Here is a 21,307-nt window from a genome sequence, read left to right as displayed (position 1 = left end):
CGAATTCTGGCTATATTAGCCGGAATCAGGTAAAAATAGTCAGAATCTTGTCGGTCAGTGACCGAATCTCGTCATTGATGATTTTTATATTATTTTACATTAATATTTTTATGTTGTGAATAAAAATTGATTTTTATAAGTTAATATGATTGAATAAAAATATAAAAAAATATTTGCGATTTTTCGTACGCGCCAAACACCGGAAAATGCTTTCGACGGAAAATGGTTTCTTGAAAATTGACTTCCCTAAAACTATTTTACGTCGAAACAAACGTTTAGGAAGAAGACAAAAACAAAACAATGTCAATGTTTTCCCCAAATTACTAATTATGTCAATGCCCAATCTTAAACTACTAAAAAATGTCAATGTCATCTTTTTTTTTTTTTTTTTTTTTTTTTTTTATTTTTTTATTTTTATAAGTAAGAGTAATTTCATTAAAACGCAAAGCGCGATCAAGTACACATGGGGTATACAAGAAAGACAATTAGGAAGAAGACAAAAACAAAATAAGAAAATCATTAAAACTAATCACTAAAGGTGCGAGGAACGTAGCCGTCCAAGAGTACAAAGAATGAAAGAAGAAGGAAATGAGCTCCTCTAAGGTTTTTTCTTTGTCCTCGAACTGTCTATCGTTGCGTTCCCTCCACAAGCACCACATAAGGCAACAAGAAACCTCCTCCAAACACTAATAAAAAGACAAAAATAACCATAAAATTATTTCAATAAGACAAATGTTCTTATAAATTTGAAAAAAAAAAACTAAAACTAAAACTAAAAAAATAAAATAAAAACAATATTTTTTAAATTTTTTCTTAAAAAACAAAATAAAAAAAATAAAAAACGAAAAAAAAGAAAAAGAAAGATTTTTTTTTTTAAAAAAAAAAACGAAATATAATGAAAATTATAAAAACAATTTTTTTGTTCAAAAAAAAAGAAAAAGAAAAGATGTTTTTGTTTTTTCTTTTATTTATTTAGTATTTTTCTTTATTTATTATATTTTGTTGTTATTTTATAACTTTTTGTTATTTTATATTTTTTTAATATTTTTTAAAATTAATAATTTTATGAAGGATGTTTTTGTCATTAGGGGTGACATTAACTTTTTTTACTTTTTAGTAATTTAGGGGATATTGACACAGTTGATAGTTTGAAAAATATTTACAATGAGGTGGTAGTTTGAAAGGATTATGCATATATATATATATATTTTTTTTTTTGTTTTGCAATTAGTAAAGTTTTAATGTAATGACTTTAAAAGTTGAGTTCATCTTTAAAATAGAATATTTAATTAAAGTAAAAAATAATATTTAAAGGGTTTGAGATTTACTGGTTTTGAAAAATGATTAATTAAATTTTAGGTTTTTAAAGTTAAAAAATTTACAGAAATTTTGGAAACGGCAAATGTGAACAGTGAATGTTTATGGGGGTCTATCGACTCCGCTGTCACTCCACGGGAGAGGAGAGAAACCCCTTTCCTTGGTTATAAAGGAGCAGAGCTGCTCTTCTGTCTCCCAGCCAACGCAAAAGGAGGAAGAAGAAGATTTGGGTAATCGTCTCTCCTTCTCTCTCATCTCTCCATCAATATTCATTTTTTTGAATCTCTCTCTCTCTCTCAAACCTTGTTTTCTTCTCTATTGGGCTTCAAATTTCGGAGTGTTTGATGATAATGATGAATTGGTAGCTTTCTTTGAATGGTGGAAATTTCGGTGAATTGTAGAAACTATAGTAGAACCCGTAAACCTCCTTTTTCATGTCACGAATTGGTCTTGCAGAAGGACTTCCAAAAGCAATCTCGTTTGTGCCCCTTCTACCAACCAATCGAGTGCTGGCAATGAAGAAGAAGAAGAGTAAGCCCTCACTCTTCCTCTCTAATCTCTCTGCAAAATTATTTTCATAGAAATACAGCAACTTTTTTGATGCATTAGCTCTCAAAACACCGTCGTTTCATTTGAATCACACGGTTTTGTTCAGGTCGCAAAGAGGTAGTGAATAGAGTTCTTGTGAAAGAGGAGGACCAGAACGAGCCCACGATTGGAGAGAAGCTCGCGAGTCTAGATCTGATACAGAATGATAAGTCCAAGAGTGACGATTCCAAGATTGATGATTCCAAGAGGGGTGAGAAACAGTTGGAGTCTTCTTCTCAGCTCATTCAGCCTCCGACTGCGGACTCGGTTCAGCTGCTGCTCAGGCAAGCATTACGTGCCGATGATCGCGCACTGTTGTTGGATTGCTTGTACAACCGAGATGAGAAGGTCAGTTTTAGTTTTTAGTTCTCTAGGGTTTTGTTCATGGTTGAGTCTCAGTTCTAATTGTCTTCTTGTGTTTTGTGCTTGTGGTTCTGCTTGCAGGTTATTGCAAAGTCCGTTGCATTGTTGAGTCCGGCGGATGTTCTCAAGCTTTTGCAGTCTCTGGTATCGATTATTCAGTCGAGGTAAAACATTTTCTGCAGTGTAATTAGGGAGTGTTTATGTGTCTGGTTAATATGAATGTGATAAATTTGTTAAGCCAATTGGCAATTGTGAACTGATTTCTTGTTAATTTTGTTTTTGCGGGTTTGAATTTTAATACGCTGCCATAGCTGTTGTTTTGATTGACGTAGAGGGTCCATGTAGAGAAGTATTGGAATGTTCACCAAACAAGTTTAATGTACTAATTGTGATACTTGATTAGCTGTGCTCCTTGATCATTAATATACTTGGATTATTTATCAAAATAGTGACTAGCAATTGGGATTCTTACTTCTTTCTTTCTTTCTTTTTCTTTTTGGATGAACTGTTTGTTCGAGATCATAATGTTTGTGAATGAGGAAAATAGGGATAACTGATTATTTGAATTTGTAAGCTACACCCATAGCTAGTGGGTTTTGAACCCAATTATTGTAATTGTCAATGCGGGGCCAAATGTTATGCTAACAAAGAAAGGACCCCTAAAGCAACCTTTTCCAGGTTTAATTTCCTGTAAAAGTTCTCAGCATCATTCCTTAAATTTGTTTTTCCAGCTTCTTATTTTAGCCACAAGCAATGCAAGAGCAAAGTAATGTTATTAGCCAGTAGGCTTGTAACAACTATACCCTGATTTAATCATTAGCTGTCTACATTTTTTTTTCCCGGTTCTTGAGTTAAATAAAAGTCAGCTGATTCCTAGATGGATGGTGTCTACCAATTATGTCAGTTGTTTTATAAGAATATGCAAGTAAATTAGACCTTCTGAGGTCCTACCTACATCACTAATCTAATTTATTAAAACCATGTATATCTGATGCCCTTAAGAACCTGAAGACAACCTAGATGTTCACTTGAAGGGAATCCCATGGCTCTTGATTTATGCTGGTTTCCCCCTTTTCTGTATTGCTGGTGTTCTAGAATTGCAGTTCATCCTTGTGTTTGATCTTCTATATGATATTGAGCTTAATTGATTTTGTTGTATTTTCATCCCAGGGGTGCGATTTTGGCCTGTGCGCTTCCATGGCTAAAAAGTATACTTCTTCAACATGCAAGTGGAATAATTTCCCAGGAATCTTCTTTACTTGCCCTGAATTCTTTATTTCAGGTAAGAAATGGTTACTTCATTGTGGAAACATTTTAGGTGAACCTACTACAAAAGACACATAGAACTATAGAGGGTTGATTACATGCATGTTGGGATGGTTTCTATGTACTTTCTGTTGTAGAAGTTGTTTGGGTTGATTGATATGAAACTCTCTTTAACTTATTTATCTTAAATATGATATGACTTTATGATATTGAGGATTTCAATAAGTGACGAAATCTACATATTTCCATTAATTTTTTTTTGATAAGTAATAATCTCATTAAAAAGCGCAAAGGGGCGCAACCCTAGGTGATTTTAATAATTCAGCACGAGAGCTTATCATTAGGTATCTAAGGTGATTTTAATACTTCTCGTTGGATGGTATTTCAAAAATGCATCTACAATTTGAAATTCACATTTTCTTGGCTTTGGAAATGTAGCCAGCATTTCCTTGAGGTTCTAATATTTATATATTCCTTGAATAACCTTTTCCAAGAAAGAACACGGGTAGAATGACTGCTAAAAGCATAAGCTTCATGAAAAATATTTTGACTTATATACAAGCTACGTTGTTTTGCATGATTAAATTGTTTGTGATATGATCTTTAGAAGTTTTAACATATTAGTGGATAAATTTTTTTGATATTTTATCTATCAATGGACCTGTATTCTATCGTATTTTGTTCTCATTCTATATCCACATGCATGCTTCTCAGATTGTTGGTTTTGTTTTTGTTTTTTTAGGTGAAAAGCTGAACAATGGATTCTGTCATAGAATATTATAAGAAATCCTAACATACCCATTTGAATTCCTCCCATCTATGCTATTATTACAATGATTATTATTATTTACGTTTAGTAATCTTACGTAGCCTTGTACTATATTGTGCAGCTAATCGAATCTAGAGTCTCAACTTTTGATTCAGCTATCCAACTATCCAGTTGCTTGGACATCCTTTACACCGGGGTGAGTCTCTGGTTGGTAAATTTGTGGTCTGGAGTTTTCTAAGAGTCAAGTTTTATTTATGCGAAACTTTGGAATAGGTTGTGGATGACGAGGTAGACAAAAATACCCCAACAATGCCAGTAATCTACGAGGACAAGGATGAAAGTGATGAAGAGAAATCTGAAGATGCCATGGAAACTGATGCTGAAGATGGCAAAGATGAGGAAGCATCTGATGATGAATCTGAAGGTGTTAGTGACATTGAAGGAAGTGATGGCATGATTGATTGATGCACATTGATGGCCAATTTGGGTTGTACTTGAGAATTTCGGGCAAATATTTACTTGGAAATGGAATTGATTTAGTATATTAACAAATACTAGGAAAAGGGGAGAGGCGGTCTGAAAACTAGGGCAAGGGTAAATATACTAAATCACCCCCAAGGCCAAGGGTAGCTCCACCCCTGCGAACAAGCCCGATTTTTCACTCTATTCATGTTTCACCCGCTTGGTCAATTGCCTGCATCTGGATCAAATAAATGTTCCAGTAATTACAAATAGTTTCAACTCCAAATGGCCACACACACACACACACATACGGGATTTGATTCATACACAACAACCACACAACTCCTCACATGAGTGTGGGCCCTAGTGTGTGGGGTCCACCCTCATGTGAGGGGTTGTTGTGTGGTTGTTGTGTTGGTGTTGTAAATTTAACATTTTCCTACACATATATATATAAATCACACACACACACACACACACATATATATATATATATATATAAATAAAAAGATAGAATCAAAATGAGGAAAGGATAAGGAAAACATAACATTAAAAACAAAAATGATAATAATAATAATAATAATAATAATAATAATAATAATAATATTTACAGAAATGGCACAGCCTCCATAATACTCGATTTATTCAAAAATCAATCAACAAAAGAAGGTATAGAATCGTATATGCATAATCGAGTGGAAAAGATCGATAACACTAATTAATCAGAAAAGGAGATGCAGAATCGTCTTCACAACACTGGTAAACTTCGACATGAATGTGTTGGTTTCAGCCAGCTGAGGAATGCCAAAGCCATTGCAATAGATTGTCTCGTTGTAAAGAAGATCCACGATTTGGTATGCCTTCTTGTACTTCCCCTCGTCGAAATATTGGAGGCCGTCCCCTTTAATTCGATCGGCGCTGAAGTTATAACCATCGAAACAGGTTACTCGCTGCGACCATGACTCATAGCTAGTTGAATTTTGCACAAACGGATAGGCCACTCCTGCAGCTTCTTTTGATTTGGCTGCAGTCAACTCCAAGGCAATCCTAGAAAGGCCCTTCAAATCTGCTTTCAAACTACGAGTGTCTGACTCCAAAGTTGAGGTGCATACGTCTGGAAACTCCGTGCCGCCGCAAGTTCTGGTTATTAGGGGCTTGCCTTTCTCATCGGCAGCCGTTGAGATCACTGCAACTGAGAATATCACAAGGAGTGGGAGAGAAACACCAAGTAGTTTAATGCCCATTTTTGAAGAGACAATGGAAGAGAAAGCTAATTTCTTTGCCTTCTTTTTATACCGTCAATATGAACTAATTGTGGGCAAGAATTTCAGCAGTTTTTTGCTCCGGTTTCTGCATTATGACTATAGTAGCATCACCAAATTAGTTTTTTAGCTATTTTGGTGAGCCAATTTGATGAAAACTCTTAAAAACCACTCCCAGCAGCCTCACCATTTTAACCAAAAAAATTTGATGACTGAAATTACTAGTCAAATTAGACCAGGCATTTTCACTCAACAACCCACTCACCAAATTTTGTTTCACATTTCTCTCTCATATGATTAGCACACTTTTTTCCTTTTTTCTCTCATTTTCTTCTCTCATCTCCCATCTCTCACACGATAATGTCCTTATTTCATGGATATAAATGATTTTTTATAAAAATATTATATAGAGAAAAAATAAAGAAATATGAAAAAATTATTATTTAAATGGAATAGTGAATATTGACTAGTTAAAATGGTGAGGCTGCTGGGGAAATTTTAATAAAGTGGCTCATCATAATAGAAAAAAGTAATTTTTAGTTATTTTGGTGAGTAAAATTTGGTGAGGCTACTAGGAATGCTCTTAGAACACTTCTAATGGATTATCTATTTGTAATTTTAAGCTAAAATAGATAACAAAAGTGTTAAAAAGAAACTACATCGGCTTATGTATTCCAACTCTAGAATAGATTTTTCTTAATTCCATAAATAGTGCAACTCTACAAGTAGAGTTATGCTATTCACTTATCTATTTTTTTTTTTATTCTTTATCTCTACCTTTTTAGCTTTTTCTTTTTCCTTTTCCCTCCATGACTCCACGTTCTTCCTTTTTGATTTTCCTTTATAGTGAAGATTTAGGGAAAAGTGTGTAAAGTAGTGGGGTTATCAAGCGGGACCCACATGAAAAAAAAAATACTATAATGAAAAAAATTAATGAAAAATAATATAGAGTTAAAAATAGATAATCGAATGTATGATGCATTTTAAAACTCATTAGCTAAACTAAATAAAATAGATTTTGATTAACTATTCTAAATTGAAATATACGTAAGTCATTGGGAGTGCTCTTAGTAGTTATTATTAGCTTAATGACCATTAATAAGGCATGGTTACTTCATGTACTTATTCCTAACGGATAAACTCTCGACCCATGCAAAAGATCCTCGCATAAATCGAGTTAGACTCGGCTTTGCCTCGGGGTGTGGCGGCAATGAGTTGTTTGCACTCGGGTAGATTCCAACCTTAAATGTGATGGGAATGCTACCAAGTTCAAAGCATTTTTACCGCTTGACCAACTCTTTGGAGTTATATATATATATATATATATATATATATATATATATACTCCATTTTTTAAGTTCCATACATATAACAGCAGTTTCAATAAAGGATTTCTGTGAAGTTGTGAAGGTAGGGATGAAAGATGAAAATTAAGTGAGATTCTATGAGACCTCAGATTCCCAACAAAATATTTTCCTTGGTGATTTCGTTAAATATATGAAACGCAGTCATCCACTATATATAGTGAATTTTCTCGTCAATATATGTATGTATGTATGTATAAATTATAGAGTGGTTGGTAATTTTGATGCTCCAGGAGCACATATTGCAAACTTCTTGTTAATATAGCCAGCTGATACTACTTTGAAGGTTAAATATTTGCAAAATTCACCATAATAATTTATTAATTTCTTTATTTATCATATTCATGTTTCACCTACTTGGCCAAATGACTGCATCTGGATCAAATAAATGCTCCAGTAATTACAAATAGTTTCCACTCCAAATCACCACATAACATATATATATATATATATATATTATATAGAAAGATAGAATCAAAATGAGAAAAGGATAAGGAAAACATAACATTAAATAAATAAATAAATAAATGTACAGAAATGGCACAGCCTCCATAATATTCGATTTATTCAAAAATTAATCAACAAAAGAAGATATAGAATGGTATTTGCATAATCGAGTGGAAAAGATCGATAACACTAATCATCAGAAAAGGAGATGCAGAATCGTCTTCACAACACTGACAAACCTCGACATGAATTTGTTGGTTTGAGCCAGCTGAGGAATGCCAAAGCTATTGCAATAGATTGTCTCGTTGTTAAGAATATCCACGGTTTGGTATGCCTTCTCGTACTTCCCCTCGTCGAAATATTGGAGGCCGTCCCCTTTAATTCGATCGGCGCTGGAGTTATAACCATCGAAACAGGTTGTTCGCTCCGACCATGACACATAGCCAGTTGAATTTTGCAGTAACGGGGCGGCCACTCCTGCAGCTTCTTTTGATTTGGCTGCAATCAACTCCAAGGCAATCCTGGAAAGGCCCTTCAAATCTGCCTTCAAACTACGAGAATCCGACTCCAAAGTTGAGGTGCACACGTCGGGAAACTCCGTGCCTCTGCAAGTTTTGGTTATTAGGGGCTTGCCTTTCTCGTCGGCAGCCGTTGAGATCACTGCAACTGAGAATATCACAAGGAGAGGGAGAGAAACACCAAATAGTTTAATGCCCATTTTTTGAAGAGACAATGGAAGAGCTAGCTAGCCTATTGCAAAGCTAATTTCTTTGCCTTCTTTTTATACCGTCAATATGAACTAATTGTGGCAGCTTGCTTTGACCAAATTTTTGGTCATTTGCCTGGTGGGCAAGAATTTCAGCAGTTTTTGCTCCGGTTTCTGCGCTATGACGATTTTAACATGTTATTAGAAGTTATTATTAGCTTAATGACTATCAATAAGGCGTGGCTACTTCATCTACCTATTCCTAATGGACAAACTCTAGACTCGTGCAAAAGACGCCCACACGAATCGAGTTAGGCTCGTCTTTGCCGCGGGTGTGGCGGCAATGATCAGTTGTTTGCACTCGGGTAGATTCTAACCTTAAATTTGATGGGAATGCTACCAAATTCAAAGCATTTTTACCACTTGGTTGGGATGAAAGACGAAAATTAACTGAGATTCTATGAGACCTCAGATTCCCAACAAAATATTTTCCTTGGTAATTTCGTTAAATATATGAAACGCAGTCATCCACTATTGTGAATTTTCTCGTCTATAGATGTATGTATGTATAAGTAGAGTGGTTGGTAATTTTGATGCTTCAGGAGCATATATTGTTAACTTCTTGTTAATATAGCCAGCTGATACTACTTTAAATAAGGTTAAATATTTGCAAAATTCACCATAATAATTTAGTAATTTCTTTATTTATCACTTGTTATAAAACCTACCCAACATTATTTTACAACCAAGAAGACCAATGTTTTAGCTCAAAATCCATTTTCAAAACCCCATGTGCACCCTAATGAAGTTTTTTATTTATTTTTTATTTTTTTATTTATAAGTTCCTAATGAAGTTTTAGTTTACCTTATAACATACTTTTTACTTTAATGTTCTGTTTGTTTCGACGTAAAACATTTGTTTGGTGTGACCGAAAATAATAGTCAAATCGAAAATATTTTCGGTTTGACCAAAAAATTTTTTTTAGTTTCGAAAAATGATTTACATTTTTAAATTCAATAAATCATTTTCCGAGGCAGACCTGGGCTACCGCTGGGTCACCATCCAACTACCTCGGACCATCATCGAGCCACCCCAGGCTACCGCTGGACTACTGCCAGACCACCACTGAGCTACCTTGGACCATCATTGAGCCACCCCCAGACTATCGCTGAACCACCATCGAGCCACCCCCAGACCACCATCGAGCTACCCTCGGACCACCATCAAGCCACCCCTTGGACCACCGCCGAGCCACCCAAGACCATCACCGAGCCACCCCGTGAACCACCCCTGAGCCATCTCCGAGCCACTCTGGACCATCACTGAGCCACTCCTAGACCACTATCGAGCCACCTTAGACCATAACCGAGCCACCCCCTGAATCACCGCCGAGCCACCCAAGACCATCACCGAGCCACCCCCCAAATCACCCTTGAGCCATCTCTAGACCACCATCGAGCCACCCTGGACCATCACTTAGCCACTCCCGAACCACCGCCAAGTCACCTTAGACCATCATCGAGCCACCTTTGGGCCACCATCAAGCACCCTAGACCATCACCGAGCACCTTGAACCACCACCGAGCCACCTCAGACCAACACCAAACCACCCTCGGACCACTCCCGTTACCATCACTGAACCACCTCCAAACCATCACCGAGCCAACCCCAAACCACCGTCGAGCCACCCTATACCATAATTGAGCCACCTTGGACCACCACCGAGCCACCCTTGGGCTACCGCTGGATCATCGCTAGACCACCACCGAGCCACCCCTGGATCACCACCAAACCATCCTAGACCATCACCGAGCCACCCCCAGATGATCGCTGAACCACTACTGAGTTACCCCTGGACCACCATCGAGTCATCCATTAGACCACTACTGAGCTGACCTAGACCATAACCGCGCCACCCCCAGACCATCACCGAGCTACCCCCGAACCATCCCTGGACTACCGTCGAGCCACCTTGGACCATCATTGAGCCATTTCTGAACCACCACCGAGCACCCTAGATCATCATCGAGCCACCCTCGGACCACCATTGAGCCACCCCCAGACCACCTTCTGTGTGGTTTTGGAACGCATTGCAATAATTGTAATTTGAGTTGTTTTGGAATACATTGCAGGTTTTGATATTTTTATGATGTTGGAATGCATTGCAGGTTTTGATATTTGTGTGGTTTTAGAATGCATTGTAGGTTTGATATTTGTGTGGTTTTGGAATGGCTTGCAATAATGTAATTTTTGGTTGGACAGAGAAAGAGCATAATATTTGAAGGAACCTGCTGATGTGGTACATAATAATTTATTTATTTTTTGATAAGTGTGATACATAATATTGTCTTGAGTTGTTTTTGAGGTATCCAATTTTAAGCAGGTGCGTATCATCGGATTGTGGATCAATTGTTTTTGAATTCAATGACAGTGTTCAAATATGATGGGATAAATTTCTATAACTTTATAAATACAAGCAGCTCCAACTACAAACAATCCCACTTAAATACATGCAATAGGGCAACCAAAGTACCATAACACAACTTAGTGCACAAAAAATGGTTCACTTCTAGCTTCTATGGCCCCATAGAAGTGCACAAAAAATGTCTAACAATCACAACTCAGGGCAACCTCAAATAACCAACCCTACTGTCCTGCTGGTTTTTGGCTGCATGTCCGAAGAAGAAACACAGTGCAAACAAAATTCACGAACACACAAGCATTGTATAGTAATTCTTCTTCATTACTTCAAATTTGATCCCCAAAATCTCAATTTCTTTACGGTATTGTGCAATTTCTGCGTTCCTCTCATTGTCAACTTCGGCCTCCTCAATCTCTTTCTCCATTTAGGCCTTCACTTTCCCAACTTGTACTTCAACCATGGTTTCACATCGTTTAGTTTTTGCCACCAAACTTTCATGCCCCTCAACCAATCGACCAACAACCCTCTAACTATGTGCACACATTTTGGGATCAACCCACTCAATGAAACTACAATATTTGTGGATCTGCAAAACACAACAAATAATGAAGTTTAGCATGATGGCCAATTAAACAAACAAAAATATTGCAACTTGTCCAGAATGCATTCCAGATAACATAGGTTTTTAGCACCAACAATCCAACATTGAATGACATATATGCAGAAAAGCCAGATTCCAAAAGCCGACTATAAGTGATGAAACCCTAAACTTTTTTGAACCCCCAACTACAAAATGAAACCCTAAAATCGATTAGAATAAGTACTACTTGCCTTCCAATTTTCACACCCAATAAACCTTCTTCTGAAATTTTTTCTCGTATGCGCCGTTTTCACATTCATCGGCCACTTACAGTAGCATACTCGTTGCCGTGAAAAAGTAGCAACACTCTGCGTGGACTCCGAGCTTGCTTCCATCCTCTCTTTTGAGTGCCCAATTGATTGCCCAAAGCAGACGGGTATTTGGTTGGGGGTCGAGTCCTATGTTGAGGCGTCCATCGTCTCCGTCAGCCTTCAAATTCGAAAGCCTTGTTTTTCTTGAAACCTTCTCTTCTCTTATTCTCTCCCCAATATTTGAACCAATATACATGAAACAAAACGGGTAACTTAGAAGTAAACAACTCATTTTTTTTAGGGTATTTTCGTCCAGTTATCTGCATATAAGTTACATGCCGCGCACGTGGGTCAATTTCTGTCTCTTCAGACGGAGCAATTGGACGGAAGGGGGTGGATTGCAAATTTTTGCAACTTTCTTGGGTGCAATTGAAGCAATTCAAATATTGGTACCATGATTGCAAATTAGTGTAAACATCAGGGGGTAAATTGTAGTTTTCCCTAAAAAAAAAAATGTTTTTAGAGATGTGGGTTAGGGGTACGTGGCTAATTGCATTTATTTCTTTTTTTTTTTTTTTTTAAATAAAAAAAATTAAAATTGCATTTACCACATGTGAGTGGCACATGGCTAAATCCCATGTCGCTAACTAACCACGTTTTTGGAATGTCGCGTAGCTAAATTGCATTTTGCGACTACCTGATTCGCTACGCCGGCCCTATGTAACTAACGGCACATGGCGAACCGTTAGCCACGTGGTTCACACTTAGCCATGTCTCTAAATGTAGGTGGCTAAATGCCAACTTTTTGGTAGTGCTTAATCAATACTTTAACAATATGTGTGTGTATGCACCCATGTAATTTGTGTCTGTGCATAATGAATTTATATACATACATATGAACTCAAGATTATATTATTTAAGATTCAAGTTAATTTATTTAATTAACTTAAATAATAAAATGGGTCAACATCACAGAAGAGTACCGAACTGCACTGAACTATCATTTTTCTTGAACCGAAGTATTAAACTATTAAAAATCATCAAATAAGGGTATTCCGTCAGCTTTGGGCATTAAATCATGTTAAAATTCCAAAAATACCTCCGTGTTTATTTTTTTAAATTTTTTTTATAAAAATTTTCAATGATTCAGACATACGTATTTTTGCAAATTTTGTTAAATTTTGACGAACACCTAAATTCTAGCATTTTTTTTCCTTTTTTGTTTTATTTATTTTTTTTTTTTCTAGAAAAATAATAGGGATATTTTGGGTATTCCGTCAGGATTTAACGCTCAAACCTAACGAAATACTCTTATTTGAAGGTTTTTGATAGTTTAATACCCCGATTCGAGAGAAACGATAGTTTGGTACCCTTCCGTCAAAACGTTGGATAGTTCGGTACCCTTTTGTTAAGTTAACCCTAATAAATACTTAATTAATTAATGATTAGTATGGATTTACGGAAAAGTAAACAATCATGATATTTACTTTATATAAGAAATGAGTAAGTTAATTGAGTAGCTTGTGATAAGATCGAACTCGACTTGGGTTCGAAATAAAATTAAACGAGCCAAGTTTGAACAAATATTTGGTTTGGTGATAAGTTCGAGCGACTCGTGTTCAAAATAAAATTCAATGAGTGAAGCTTGAACATTTAATACTCGACTCAAGTTTGTTCGAATACAACCCTATATAGTAGACAAATAATACCCGCCCCCACAGTACCCGAGACTCGGTGGATATTGTTTACTATAGTCGGGCTTCGGGTAGGATTTTTAAAACCCGCAGCATGTGGGTCCGGTAGCCAAAATGGCCAATATGCGACCCGTGCCCACCCCTAGTTGTCACACTTAACCCTTTTTAACTACCAATCATTGGCAAAAAAGCCTTTCCATTACACAAGCACGTTAAATTAGACAGAAAAAAAAACACACATGACATGCATATACTTACTTAGGGGTGGGCGCGGGCCGGATTTGCATATTTTCCACAACCCGTCTTGCAGTAAACGGGTTTGAAAATCGAAATCCGCAACCTGCATAGTGAATGGTCAACCCGCTAGGCCTCAGGTAACACGGATCGGGACGGGTTCATGCGGGTTCAGGTATTCTTTTTCTTTTTTTTTTTCCTTGGGCCCAAAACCAGAAAAATAATTCATAATCTTGCTAACCCAGTTCAAAACCCAACTGTAAAGAACTTTTTTATTTTTTTTTCTTTGATTGTAAATTGAATGGGTATGTGTATGTGAGAATGTAGAGATGGAAGTGTATATGAGAATGGAATAAGAATAGAGATGAAATGGATAGTGCAGAACTGTCCATCTCAAAACTGTATTAAATGAAATCAAAGGTACACAATCTAGGCAATTAATCGTGACTCTTATAATTTTTTTGGGAAAAATTTGATGAAATCAAAGGCACACTCCTAGTCGTGACTCTTATAATTTTTTTTTGGAGAAAATTTGATGGTATGAATATAAAGGGATGCGGGGCGAGGCGGGTGAGAAAAAATTTAATACCGCAACCCGCTCCATAAATCATGGGTTGGCATATTTAGGATCCGCACTTTTCTAAAAATGTCTTTTATCTGTTATTGGTGGGGCGGGTTGGTGCGGGGCGGGGCGGGGCAGATTCGCGGGTACGGGTGGAATCTGCACACCCCTATACTAATTACTTTGAACGTGAAATGACAAAAATACCATTAGTTTAAAAACTAAATTTACTTAAATATCTACATAGTTAAAAAATTTAATAAAAAAAGAAACAAGAATGGGTGGTTAACCACCCCAAGGTGTTGGGGGTGGTGGTCAGACTACCTCTAAGTGATTCGTAGTGGCTGAGTGATGCACCATGGTGTAGTGGTTCACAGATTTAACAATCACAAAGCGTATAACTCTTCCACAAACCAAGAAGAATCAGTGATTTGTAGGGAAACAAAAGAAAAACTCTCCATGGAGTCATCTTATTGATAGAAAACTGATAAATCAACATATTGGGTGGTTAAGCTGTCCTTATTGACCTTAAATAGAAAATAGGATATCAGCCCTGAAAATAAGAGACAAAAATACCTTGTTGCACCTCGATCGATCGTGCCGCTTTTTATTTCAAAAAAACCTTAATTAATTTTTAAAGTGAAAAAAAATCCTAAAAACCTCAATGAGCCACGCTTGGATGATTGAGCATCGATTGAGTCATATACCGAGTGTCTCGAATTTTTGTATGTAGACTTAGTTAATGCAACATTCTCGGTCGATCGAGCATCTACTGAGATCCCAAAACCAAATTATTGAACTTCTATTTATGGGCATTTTTTACCTAACAAACATTGAATTTGAAATTTTTTTTTGATGAAATATGAATTTGTAACCATTTGACTAACATTTGAATTGCTCATTGTTTTGATCTTTGTTCTAAATCTTATTTTTGGAATAAATTCCTTTTTTTTTTAAAAAAAAAAGAAAAGAAAAAGAAAAAGAAAAAAAGAAAAAAAAAAAGTGGGGGGGGGGGGGCTAAACGTAAGATCGATGCTAACCTTAAAAGTCTTTGGAGTTTTATTGCCATGAGGGGAGATAATTTGACCATTTGATTTTGACTACAATGCAAAGCATTTTGAGTGTATTTTCGCCTAACGCGGTCTGGAAGCACATATACTCTCCAACAACAATTTCGTTTTGACTAATTAAGGATCTTGCGCGCATTTGTCGTCAAAGGTGGCCTAAATCAATTAATTAATAATTAAAACCATGCCACATTTTCAACCCGAAAATTTCATCCACACACGTGTTAAATACAATGTGAATACAAGAAAGAGAAATGATTCTTCACCACCTAAATATACAACTTTTTACCACCTTGTCTATGTAGCAAGGTGGTCCCCCACTTTATTTTATTTTTTAAAAATAAAAAAAATCTAAAGTTAGTAGGGGACCACCTTGCCATATAGATAAGGTGGTGAAAAGTTGTATATTTAGGTGGTGGAGAATCATATCTCTACAAGAAATTAAGTTAACTTATAAATTCGTTTATCTAAATTTTTATTTTTATTTTTATTTTTTATTTCTTTTCTTATTAAAAAGAATGGGCACTTTAGAAAAAATATGCAAAAGAGGTCGTGTGTGAAGCACGTGACATTTTTTCATCTATTTTGATGACAAACAGTGGCGGAGCTATGAATCTATCTTAGAAGAGGCGGAATTAAAATAGTAAAATATAATGATAAATATTTTTTTTTGTTCTATTTATAGATTATATTTTTATATTATTCATGGTGTCTAATTTTGGTTTTGGGTTGAGTTTTCTTAGTTTTGGGTTGGGTTTTCTTAGTTCAATATCAGCCCAAAATTGAGGGTAACTTCTATTTTTTAAGGGTGATATTGCCGTTGGGCTGGGGCTAGGCTAAATTGTCTTGAATATTTTTTTTTTGAAGCAAATACAGGAGAATGAATGTTTTGATTTAATTTGTAGGGGTTTGTAGCCTTGTAGGGATAGAATAGAGTTTGGGTTAAAAAATTACATAATTTTTTTTTTTTTAGACATTTAGGGGGGCGGGCAGGGGCGCCACTGATGACAAATGCTAATAAAGTGTCTAATTTCACACGTGGTGCAGTGGTACTATCAACTATGGGAGCTAAGATGTTAATTTTTAAAGTTAGGGTATTCTATTCTCAATATATTAATTAATTTGATTTCTTTAAAGGTTAAAATTTTAGCATATTATAACTGCTGAGTTGTTAAAACAGATAGTTGGTTATAACCTAATATCACAAAATTTCAACCATCAAATTCCAAGTCAAGATTTGAAAAACTTGACTACAATAAGTTGAAGAAAATCTTAATCCTTGAAAAAACGGACGAATAACGGCTGTTATTCTTGTCCTTCTATGTATAATTTATAAGAAATTCCATATATATGTTTTTAATGGCACATCACTAATTATGGTAATATGACTTATTACATTCAGACTGATCATATATGGGAGATAATGGGGAATCCATTTACTGATATCATGCTAATTTTACTCCTTGATGGGAAGAGAAAAATCAATCATCACTTTGATCAGTTTTGACCGAAAGGGTCCATAATCTGGCCTATAAATAAATCACATGTGTAGTCTATCAGTACGACATTCAAGGCATAGATAAGAAGAATCTCTCTAAAATTCTTTTTTTTTTTTTTTTTCAGAATTAATACTAATTATTGCTAATAAGGTTTCATCATATTCGTTTGAGTAAAGCATGACTTCTGCTGCTTATTTACATTATTAAATTAGCATTTGATTTATTTTGCTAACGTACGTAATTGACCCAAAAAAACTGATGACAAATTTGGTCAAAGCAGGCCGGCTGCCGCAATGAGTTCATATTCATAGTATAAAAGAATGGGCAAAGAAACTTGGTTGCAATAAGCTAGCTCTTCCATATATTTTGTCTTCCAAAATGGGCATTAAACTACTTGGTGTTTCTCTTCCTCTCCTTGTGATCTCAATTATTGCAGTGACCTCAACAGCCGCCGATGAGACAGGCAAGCCCCTCATAACCAAAACTTGCGCCGGCACGGAGTTTCCCGATGTGTGCACCTCAACTTTGGAGTCGGATCCTCGTAGTTTAAGCGCAGATCTAAAGGGGCTTTCAAGGATTGCCTTGGAGTTGAGCGCAACCAAAGGAAACGACTCTGCAGGATTGGCCTATAATTTGTTGCAGAATGCAACTGCCTTCAAGCCATGGTCGGAGCTCTCAGCTTGCTTCTATGGTTATAACACGAGCGTGAACCAGATTAAGGATCAAGGTCTCCAATCTTTCGACGAGGGGAAGTATGACGAGGCATACGAAGCAGTGGATCTTCTTAATAAGGATGCACTCCGTTGTAGCACTTTTGAAATACCAGAGTTGGATGAAAGCAACACAATGCTGTCCAAGTTTACAACTGTCGTAAAGACCATTCTGCACCTCCTTTTCTGATCACTACTGTAGTTGTCTTTAATTTCAATTCCATGAATAAATGTTGGTATCTGAAACGTACAGTACCAAAGTAGTATTATGGAGGCCGGTTGTGCCGGCCATTTCTATATCTTTTTGTTTTGTTTTGACATCATCATCATTTATGATGCATGGTACAAAATTCTAGTTCGAGAAGAAGAGACAGTGAAATATAATATACATGTTTTAATGCAATAGGTTGGAAAAAGATCGACTCGATCACCTCCATCTTCTGCATATATACTTTTTAAAAGAATAATACCTTCGACTGATCAACAAGTCTTGCCCCCACATGCACTTTTGTTTCCTAGTTATAATAGCGATGGATTAGCTTGTTAACACGTTTGTGTAACACGTACGTTTGTCCCTAGGATAATATTTGGGATGATGTACGTGGACCGTGGGTCGTAATATATGTGATGAAATATATATATAGGTTTTTATAAGTTTAAGGTTTTAACAAGGTTTTTTTTTTATTAAATATTTATCTGCTAACACCCTCAAACTTTAAAAAAAGACAATTAATTGACTCTCTGATCAAACTAAGCAATAGTTTTAGGTTACCCCATTTGTTAGCATTTGACCTACATATACCTAGCTAGATATGTTAAGTTAGTTGGCCCTCAATTCGTGTGACCTAGATATACCCAGTTTTGATATTTCCTAATCACCACTATACCCCGCATCAGATGTATGAAAATACAATTGTACTTGTTAGATAAAAATAAAAATAAAAGCTAGAATAAAACAATAACAAAAAAATGGATTCGATACACGTAACCCCATCAACTACTACTCATTTACATGTTGCCCACACCAACTACCACTAGCTAGTCACAAAAATAAAAAAAAAGAAGTGGCTTGCCTCCCCTAAGCGTGTTGGGGGTGGGGAGAGTGGCTGGACTACCCCTAATTGATTGAGGGCAGTCGAATTCGAGGGTGGCTCATGTTAATCTATTTATTTATTTTTAAAAAATAAATTTAGTATGTATATATTTATTTTGTGGTTTGTGAATGTTTCAAATGGAATGTATTAAAGAACATTAAATAAAGAGTCTAAGATGAAAAAGAAAAAAAGAAAAAAAAAGAGTCAAATTTGCATTTAAAAGGCTAAACCCATTTCAAGTATTTGCTTTAAAGTGATACTTGAGAGTATGCACTTGTGTTAATGGGATGACTAATTTCACAAGCGGTAATAGTAGGAGTGTACAAGTAATTGTGGTTGCTATTATTCTCTCTAAACCTCAATCACTTTAGCGGATATTATTTTTAAGTAATCGCAACCGTAACCGGCGATTATACGGTTATTGAAGGCCGGTTATTAGCTAATCATTTTTCAAAAGTTTCTCGCACTTAAATGGAGTTGTTTAACCATAAAATGAGGTACAAGATGATATTGATAACAGGGGTTGAGCAGTTCTTTGTGTCAACATAATTATGCCCATGGTTTTAAAATTTAAGCTTCAAAATGATTATAAGCATCATGTTGATTTATGTGCTCTTAAATATAATGTCAATAGAGTCTCATAAAAGCTTATTAAAGTGCTTTTTGTTGTCATCTCTAAGTTCTAACTCATAAAAGGCATAGCCACCTTTGTGGTTGATATATGGTTCAAGGCTAGGAAATGCAACGAGCTGTTGAGGGATATGAGTACAAAAGATATACATCTTTCTTCTTCTTCTTTTTCTTCCTCCCCCTTTTCTTTTTTTTCTTCCTCCCCCTTTTCTTTTTTGAGAAATCGTACTAATTTCATTCATAACATGAAGATATTACATCTTTTACTATGCGGTGGATTTGAATGAGAAGTGACTAATAGAAAGATAGAAATCCTACTCAAATATTACTTATTTTTATTTTTTAAAAATATTTAATTATATATATATATATATATATATATATATATAAACCGGTTAGCGGTTATTAACTGCTTTTGCCTACTCATGAAAATCGATAATCGCAACCGACTTAGACAGTTATGCGATTATTAGCGGTTAATAACTCCCCGCCAAGTTATTAGCGGCGACCCGAATTTCGACTCTAATATTAATATTTTGTGTATTAGCGTCCATTTTTAGAGGCCACAATTAAGTGGCCGCTAATAGTTTAATAAATAGCGGCAACTATTAGCGGCCACTTGTATTTGGCCGCTAATAATATGATCATTAGCGGCCACTATGCGCTGGCCGCTAATAATGTGGTCGCTAATGATGAAATTTCTTGTAGTGAGTATGAAGCTTTTGATGTCATTTTTTAAAGTTTGGAATGTTAGAGAATATATTTCCTATATTGAAAAGAAATATATTATATTGATATTGTATGTTACTTCCCTTTTATAAGGTTGATTGTAATTAGGTTTGATGATAATGATTACCATTCTTACATATCTCAATTCTCCTATAAATAGGAGCATTTTGTATTATAAAACAATCAAAGGAATAAAAGTATAATATAGTCATTTAGGCTTTATTCTATGAACGTAGGTCATAGACCGAACTATCTAAAATTCATTGTCTCTATTTTCTATTATTTCTGCATTTTATCTTTAATATCTTTTAGGTTTATATTTTCTTTCATGGAAGTATAAATAAAAAAGTGGTGATAGTTCAGCAGGCTAAAATATATTCTATCCCTCCAATTTTTTTTTTTTTTTAAGAGATAAATTCATTTTTGATTCATGTGGTTTTGAAGTTTTGATAAATAACTCATTGAGTTTTAAAAAGTGATTAATCACTCTATAGGTAAGCCAAAAAAAAAAAAAAAAACCCAAATTCATCCATGCCGTTAGAAAAGTTGATAAAGACTGCTAATGTGCCACATCAGTACCAATCCAAATGTGACATGCGTCATTTACAATAATAATAATAAAAAAAACTAAAACTGTTAAAGACAATATATATCTACATATATATATATATATATTCTCAACTACATTACTTGCTTTAGTTGCTGAAATTTATGAAGATCAACCAAAAAATATCATTAAATTCTACCTTGTGGAGAAACCCCCTTCATTTTGTCATTTAAAGTTCCTTCAAACCCGATTGTGAGGACTCCGGTCCCAATCAGAAGTGTCTCAGTAAAAATTTCATTCATTCATTCATTCTATCCGGTTTTTCTTTGCATTTTCGATAAATTTTGGCAACTAAATCGTGCACTAGAGTTGAGAACATTTTGTTTTTGTTTTTGTTTACATTTTTTAATACATATTTTATATTTGGTTTTTAATATATTTTAACATTTTTCAGTAATTTATTTTTTATTTTTATTATAAGTAACAAGTGTTACACTTTGATTGGTGTTGGTTTTTTGGAACATTAATGAATTTTGCCAACTTTTCTAACTGCATTGATTTATATGTTTTTTTTTTTTTTTTAACTTACCTGAGGGAGTAGGAGATAATTATTTTTTAAAATTTAGATAGCTATTGTCAAAATTGCAAACTAGATAGACTAAAAATACATTTCTCCATTTTTT

The 21,307-nt window shown here is 35.2% G+C and overlaps 4 protein-coding genes across 4 annotated transcripts; 2 read left to right on the top strand and 2 right to left on the bottom strand.

Moving 5' to 3' along the window:
- Nucleotides 1-1,392: 1,392 nt before the first annotated feature.
- LOC133868485 (uncharacterized) lies at nucleotides 1,393-5,037 on the top strand. The gene is made up of 7 exons (XM_062305388.1): nucleotides 1,393-1,547; nucleotides 1,774-1,848; nucleotides 1,973-2,253; nucleotides 2,350-2,432; nucleotides 3,439-3,550; nucleotides 4,425-4,499; nucleotides 4,577-5,037. The coding sequence occupies exons 2-7, from the start codon at nucleotides 1,833-1,835 to the stop codon at nucleotides 4,766-4,768; spliced, it is 759 nt and encodes a 252-aa protein (XP_062161372.1). The 5' UTR covers nucleotides 1,393-1,547; nucleotides 1,774-1,832; the 3' UTR covers nucleotides 4,769-5,037.
- A 450-nt stretch (nucleotides 5,038-5,487) lies between these two features.
- Nucleotides 5,488-6,009, bottom strand: LOC133869108 (pectinesterase inhibitor-like). The gene has a single exon (XM_062306077.1). The coding sequence runs from the start codon at nucleotides 6,007-6,009 to the stop codon at nucleotides 5,488-5,490; it is 522 nt and encodes a 173-aa protein (XP_062162061.1).
- A 2,025-nt stretch (nucleotides 6,010-8,034) lies between these two features.
- LOC133869107 (pectinesterase inhibitor-like) lies at nucleotides 8,035-8,556 on the bottom strand. The gene has a single exon (XM_062306076.1). It carries the CDS (start codon nucleotides 8,554-8,556, stop codon nucleotides 8,035-8,037), a length of 522 nt encoding a protein of 173 aa, XP_062162060.1.
- Nucleotides 8,557-17,292: 8,736 nt separating this feature from the next.
- On the top strand, nucleotides 17,293-17,814 carry LOC133869106 (pectinesterase inhibitor-like). Its single transcript, XM_062306075.1, has one exon. It carries the CDS (start codon nucleotides 17,293-17,295, stop codon nucleotides 17,812-17,814), a length of 522 nt encoding a protein of 173 aa, XP_062162059.1.
- The last annotated feature ends 3,493 nt before the right edge of the window (nucleotides 17,815-21,307 follow it).

This window comes from Alnus glutinosa, chromosome 5 (assembly GCF_958979055.1).
Source record: "Alnus glutinosa chromosome 5, dhAlnGlut1.1, whole genome shotgun sequence".
NCBI classification, from domain to species: domain Eukaryota; kingdom Viridiplantae; phylum Streptophyta; class Magnoliopsida; order Fagales; family Betulaceae; genus Alnus; species Alnus glutinosa.
The sequence above is the reverse complement of the archived record's forward strand: the minus strand, read 5'-3'. Positions and strand labels throughout refer to the sequence as shown.

What these genes read in the sequence shown, in the direction of transcription:
- LOC133868485 (XM_062305388.1), top strand. An exon ending in GTATCGATTATTCAGTCGAG is followed by an intron (nt 2,433 to 3,438) that starts GTAAAACATTTT and finishes TTTTCATCCCAG; the next exon opens with GGGTGCGATTTTGGCCTGTG. An exon ending in TGGACATCCTTTACACCGGG is followed by an intron (nt 4,500 to 4,576) that starts GTGAGTCTCTGG and finishes ACTTTGGAATAG; the next exon opens with GTTGTGGATGACGAGGTAGA.
- LOC133869108 (XM_062306077.1), bottom strand. Translation starts at nt 6,009, where the DNA reads ATGGGCATTAAACTACTTGGTGTTTCTCTCCCACTCCTTGTGATATTC.
- LOC133869107 (XM_062306076.1), bottom strand. Translation starts at nt 8,556, where the DNA reads ATGGGCATTAAACTATTTGGTGTTTCTCTCCCTCTCCTTGTGATATTC.
- LOC133869106 (XM_062306075.1), top strand. Translation starts at nt 17,293, where the DNA reads ATGGGCATTAAACTACTTGGTGTTTCTCTTCCTCTCCTTGTGATCTCA.